The 6,956-nt window shown below is 37.9% G+C and overlaps 1 protein-coding gene across 1 annotated transcript in view; it reads right to left on the bottom strand.

The window, feature by feature from the left end:
* The window catches only part of LOC106873617 (NADPH oxidase 1), a 66,854-nt gene that overhangs the window by 38,339 nt on the left and 21,559 nt on the right, over positions 1 to 6,956 (bottom strand). Inside the window, exon 2 of the mRNA XM_014921063.2 lies at positions 1,960 to 2,055. Within this exon, the coding sequence (XP_014776549.1) occupies positions 1,960 to 2,055 (96 nt within the window). The remainder of the gene's footprint in view (positions 1 to 1,959; positions 2,056 to 6,956) is intronic.

Raw genomic sequence — 6,956 nt, 5'->3', positions numbered from 1 at the left:
GAGAGAGAGAGAGAGAGAGAGAGAGAGAGAGAGAGATAGATAGATAGATAGATAGATAGATATAGATATAGATATATATACATATATATACATATACATATATATATATATCATCATCATCATCATTATCATCATCATTTAAGTCTGTTGTCCATGGTGGCATCGGTTGGATGGTTTGACCAGGGCTGGCAAGCTGGAAGGCTGTACCAGGGATCCAGGTTAGGGTTTCTATGGCTGGATGCCCTTCTTAACACCAACCACTTTACAGAGTGTACTGGGTGCTTTTATGTGGCACTGCATGAGCACTTTATGTGACACCAGCACAAGTGCTTTTTACGTGGCACTGGCATAGGACTCTTGCAGGTCAATCTTCTTCAACAGTGGTGGGGGAGTCGCTTTAACACTTCTACTTTAGACTACAGATCTTCTTGAGTACCATATATATATATATATATATATATATATATATGTATCTACTCATATATATATGACTGTGTGCACACACAGAAATAATGCAATATGGTTCAAAGGAGTGTAGCTGCTCCCAGAGATGTGCAGATTTAGATAAACATGTATTCACACAGGCCCACAGTACACACACACACACACACACACACACACTCACACATATATAATTAATCACATGCATATAGAAATGCATAAAAACATTTAAATTACTTCCGATCATTCCAAAATGTAACTACACATGGATTGTTGGTGATTTTTTGTCTTTTTTTGGGGGACTTTCCTATGTCTCCTGTTTCTAAACAAGAGCTTGCTCAAAACATAAAACAACCACTCTTTCTTTCTTTCTCTGAGCATCTCATTAATACTTTGCATGTTCTACGTCCTCGCAGTGTTGTTTTCTTCTTGTCTTTTTTTTCTCCGTTTTTTGATTAATGGTATATATATATATATAAATATGAATGAAATAAATGCAGATGTATATGACCATAAAAACTCAGACAAAGACAAACAGACATAGGTAAAATATAACGAGAAGGAAATGTATCTAAATTCTTGAGGAAAAATATTGTTTCTACTTTTGATGTTTTGGTTTTACTAAGACAGAGATTGTTAAGTCATAAACTAGTCAACATGTCACTCAACCTGTGGCATCCAGCTAGATTGACAATATACAAATACACAACAGCAAAAACATATACCGTAAAATACAGACAGTCGAGCATCTGTAGGTGACCATAAGTCTGGTTGCATAAATATCACTAATATTCTTGTTTTTTATTTTTTTGTTTGGATATGAATTTGTCATTTTCACCTATGCATTCTGACTTTACAGCCACCCTGTGTATATATATATATATATATATATATATATATACACCCATGCTAGCATGGAAGGTAGATGTTAAACGACAATGATGATGATGATAACAACACATTGAATGTTTGTTGTCACTACCTCTTTAAATGTTCGTTTATATAAGTGTTGTCAGAGTTTATACCAACAACAACTAAAAGTTAATTGAAAATATGATAAATGCATGGCTATGTAGTAAGAAGCTTGCTTCCTAACCACATGGTTCCAGGTTCAGTCCCAATGCATGACACCTTAGGCAAGTATCTTATAGTATAACCTTGGGCCAAACAAACTCAGGTAGGTGGATTTGGTGGACAGAAACTGAAAGAAGCCAGTGGTATGTATGTATATATATATATATATATAAAAGTGCCAATGCACGAAACTCTTGGCCTTTGAGTCACTCTGTTGCTTCTGCTAAATATTAAATATTAAATATATATATATATATATATATATATATATATATTATGTGTTCAGTAAAAAGGGACCAACTGAATAAGTATCAGGCTTTAAAAAAAATAAATACTGTGATCAATTCATTCAACTAAAAATTCTTCTAGGCAGTGTCTCAGCATGGCCGCAGTCTAATGACTGGAACTAGTAAAAGATAAAAGAAAAAGATATAAAATAGATACCCCAGTTATAACATTTAAGTAGTAATATTCCTTGGAATTATAGAATTTCAGAAAACTGTAAGTAAACATGCCAATATTTCCTGCCGCCCAAAGAATCTGAAAAAGAAAGGAAAGTTAAATAAATATTACAGAATACACATGCGTGTGCACGCACGCACGCACGCATGCACACACGCACACACACACACACACACACACACACACACACACACACAAACAGATTGTGATACAGGAAGTGAAAATATAAACGGTTTTCATCTGAGAAAGACGAAAATCATGAGAGCAAAATTAATTTTAATTACATTATTTCATAAAACTAAAACATCATGTATATATGCAAAATTGTTACCAATTTGTATAGAGCTATTGTGTGAAATTAACCATGATGAGCATTGTTCACAAGATTAAGGCTAAAATCTTACTTGATGTTTTAATTAATCTTTAATTATTTCCTAAAATATCACCAGATATTAACAATTGATCAATTATTTAAAAATATGCTGTTAAAAACAACTAGCGGGTAGTTATGACAAGATTTGATGGCAGTTTATATACATTTTTATTGCTACAATTGTACATGGTTTCATGAAAAACAGACAGCATCAAATTTTAAGAACATCATTTTTACAGGACTTGAAATCTTAATGTTTAACTTCTCAGCACATTGCTGCAACAACATATGGCATTGATGTTTCATCATCTACATAGCTGTGAAGGTAACTATTAGGAGGTATCATGAGCTATCATACTGGGTTAAGTATGAAACTGTTAGACCAGCTTGAGAGTGGAGTTGTCATGACTATGGCAAGGTAAGTCGAACTCTCTCTGAAATCATCATCATTATCATCATTGTTTAAAGTTCATTTTCCATGCTGGCATAGGTTGGACTGAGGTCTGGAGAGCCTGCAGCTGCACCAGGCTCCAGTCTGATCTGGCAGTGTTTCTGCAGCTGGATGCCCTTCGTAATGCCAACCACTCCAAGAGTGTAGTGGGTGTTTTTCACATGCCACCGGCACGGGAGCTAGTCAAGGCGTACTGGCATCGGCCACGTTCAGATGGTGCTTTTTACATGCCACCAACACAGGAGCCAGTCAGGGGTCTACTGGCATCGGCCACATTTGGATGGTGCTTTTTTATGTGCCACCGGCACAGGGGCCAGTCAAGTGGTCCTGGCATCGACCATGTTCAGATGGTGCTTTTTACATGCCACCAACACGGGAGCTGGTCAAGGGACTCTGGCATCAACTATGTTTGGATGATGCATTTTACGTGCCACCGGAACAGAAGCCAATCAGGGAGGCACTGGCCAAAGCTACGATTTTGGTTTTGGTTTTACTTGACTCACCAGGTCTTCTCAAGCATATCATATTGCACGACACATCAGGGGTACTCTTAAATGGGCCAGACATGCAACATTGGCATCAGCCATGGCTGTGATCTCACTTTAGTTGCCGGGTCTTCTCAATCACAGCTTATCTCCAAACGTCTTGGTCTCCGGTCATTGCCTCTGTGAGGCCCAATGTTTGAAGGTCATGCTTCACCACCTCATCACGTCTTCCTGGGGCTACCTCTTCCGCAGGTTCCTTCCACAGTTAGAGAGAGGCACTTCCTCACAGCTGTCCTCATCCATACATAACACGTGACCATACCAGCGCAGTTGTCTCTCTTGTACACCACATTTGATGCTTCTTGTGCCCAACTTTTCTCTCAGGGCGCTCACACTCTGTCATGTATGTACACTGACATTACACATCCAGCAGATTATACTAGCTTCATTTCTCTCAAGCCTACATATAATTTGATACTTCTGTAGTTATTTCTATCTAAGGCATCACCTTTACCCTTGTAGCAGTTGACTATGGTGCTGCTACACCAGTCATTGGGTATGACGCCTTTATGAACTACCTGATTTACGATGCAGGTGACAAGACCATAACCCACACCACCCAATATTTTAAGCATCTCAGCGGTGATTCCTGATGGGCCAGGTGCTTTTTCTATCTTCATATCCTTAATTGCTTTATCTACCAAGGTACTGTTGATTTGGGTAGCTGGTCCCTCAACAGGGTCAACCTTTGGCACACTCCCCTCCTCCCATTTATTCTCTACATTCAGCAGTCTTTCATAATGGCTTCCCCAAAGCCTCTTTCTTAGCAGAATCATTAAACGCAAGGGCACTATCATCCATGCAGACACATTTCTCTCCTATGACATCATGGTTTTCTCTCACACATTGTCTTGCAATCCAAAATACTTCAGTTTTTTGGTCCTCACATCATTAACATTGGCAAACTTTTTTCTGCTACTCCCTTGGCTATATATACCTGTCTCCTAGCTTCCCTTCTAGCTATCTGATACATTCTCCTGTTAACCCCACTCTTCCAAGCATTCCAAACTTGTTTCTTTGCTCTAACAGCTCTGTCTACAGTATTGTTTCTCCACCATGTTACCCTAGATCTGAAAAGAGACTTTGCACCAGCCACAGATTTGGTCTGTGCCACTCAGCAAGCTGTCATGCAGGAATTCCCAGCTGTCTTCTATGTCACAGGACTGTAGCACCTCCTTCCTATCATCAAATTTCTTGGTAAGGATATCCCTAAATCTCTGACCATGTGAAGGGTTCTTTAGCTTCCAAGTCCTTCTTTTCCAGATTGGTTTACTTTTTGGTATCCTTCTAGCCTCAAATTTAAAGTCACTAATAACTAGTCTATGCTGGGGGGAGGGGTATATTCTTCACCAGGGAGGGTCTTTATTTAAGAGCAACCATGCATCCCGTGTCTGGTGGGAATGAAATCAATCTGGCTGGCAGAGTCACCTGATTGATAGGTTATGAGCTGGCTGGCAGAGTCACTTGATTGATAGGTTATGAGGTGGCTGGCTTTGTGAAGTTGGTGTTGCAGATCAGTAGGTTATTTGCATCACAGCACAGAAAATTCAGTCACTTATAAAGCCATCGGTACAGAATTTTTTTAGAATTACTACATGTACTCTCATTGGTTGAAAATGAGGTCTGTACACATGTTACACACATGAGTCGCTTACAATCAAACATAAAAATGAAAATGAAATCAACCGCCATAATTTTATGCTCAGGAAAATGTATAACAATGAAATATTTCTGCAACATTTTGTCAGTCAAAGTTTCCTACAGATATTAAGAACCATATTAAGGTTCTGAAATTTAAGAAAAGAACTGATTGACACATAAACAAAAATTAAAATGTTAATTGAAACTTCCATAGAGAAAGGAAAGAGAAACTTAGCTGTAAACATTAATGACTCTCGAAGGGAAATAATTAGTCTCTCTTAATTTGTATGTTTAGAGGAAAAATTTATACATTAGTTATCAGAAGGGTTTTTTTTTTTATTTATGCACCCTTTCAAAGCCTAGCCAGGCTCATGGGCCCAGTTTCCCGGTTTCTATGGCGTATGTGTTCCCCCCAGCTGGACGGGATGCCAGTCCATCACAGCTTTACTCAAGAAACAGGAAGAAAGAGTGAGAAAAAGTTGAGGTGAAAGAGTACAACAGGGGTCATCACCACCCACTGCCGGAGCCTCGTGGATCTTCAGGTGTTTTCGCTCAATAAACACACACAACGCCCTGTCTGGGAATCGAAACCGCGATCCTCTGACCGCGAATCCGCTACCCTAACCACTGGGCCATTGCGACTCCACAGTTATTAGAAGTATGACATCATAATTGGGAAAGAAGTCAAAAGTAACAATGAAGTTTGAATGATGATGATGATGCAGCGGAGAAATGAATGAGTGAAGAACAATTAATTATGAAGTTGGCCATTTATTTAATTGATTATAATGTCATTACAAATATAAAATAAATGTCATTGCATCATTTCTTTTGTGTATACACATGTTACTAGTCTGTTGCAGTAAAATACTTTCAGGTTCCATGGATTCTTTGCATGTTGGAGCTAGCTTTATTGCCTGCGCAGAGAGAGAGATAGAGATAGATAGATAGATAGATAGAGAGAGAGAGAGAGAGAGAGAGAGAGAGAGAGAGAGAGAGAGAGAGAGAGAGAGAGAGAGAGAGAAAGGATGAGATTTGTATTGTCAAACAGAGAGTATAAGCAGTGTGTTGTCTCTCTCTCCTCTATTCGGTACTGGAATGCTTATTGACCAAACGTAATGTCCAAAAAACGATTGATTATTTTTAAAGTATGGCAATTAAAGTAGATCAACCTAAAACATACAATTGACCTTTCTATGACCAGAGAAGGTGTCAGAGGTCAACTTATTCTCATGAATCTCCAAGTGTAAAGAGGAGAAAACAAAAGGCCAGAAATTTATCTGACAATTGATAAAACTATGGATTCGGTTTCGAATCCTCTTAGCTGCTGTAGCTGGTCCCTAAAAAAGAATATAGATGCGTAACTAGTTACAGAGAAAATATAACACATTTTAAAATAGGTGATCTAATAATAATAATCTTTTCTACTATAGGCACAAAGTCTGAAATTTTATGGGGGGGAACTATTCTGTTACATCTACCCCAGCACTCAGTTGGTACCTATTTCACCAATCCCAAAAGGATGAAAGGCAAAACTCAAACTTGGCAGAATTTGAAATCAGAATGTAAAAATGGACAAAATGCCACTAAGCACTTTGTCCAGTGTACTAACAATTCTGCCAGCTCACTGCCTTAATAATAATAATAATAATAATAATAATAATAATAATAATGATAATGATAATGATGATGATGATGATGATGATGATGGTGGTGGTGGTGATGGTGATGATGACGATCATGATCATGATAATAATAATAATAATAATAATAATAATAATAATAATAACTTCCCCGTACATACCGACAAGGCTATAAAAGCTATTAAACCGGATATTATCATAAAAGATCAGACAAAGAAGACGTGTTTATTAATTGACATGAGTATTCCCTGTGATCATAATATAGCAGCGAAAGAATTTGACAAGATCAGTAAATATAAAGACTTGCTAATAGAAATCGGAAAAAT

This window comes from Octopus bimaculoides, chromosome 21 (assembly GCF_001194135.2).
Source record: "Octopus bimaculoides isolate UCB-OBI-ISO-001 chromosome 21, ASM119413v2, whole genome shotgun sequence".
Classification (NCBI taxonomy): domain Eukaryota; kingdom Metazoa; phylum Mollusca; class Cephalopoda; order Octopoda; family Octopodidae; genus Octopus; species Octopus bimaculoides.
The sequence above is the reverse complement of the archived record's forward strand: the minus strand, read 5'-3'. Positions and strand labels throughout refer to the sequence as shown.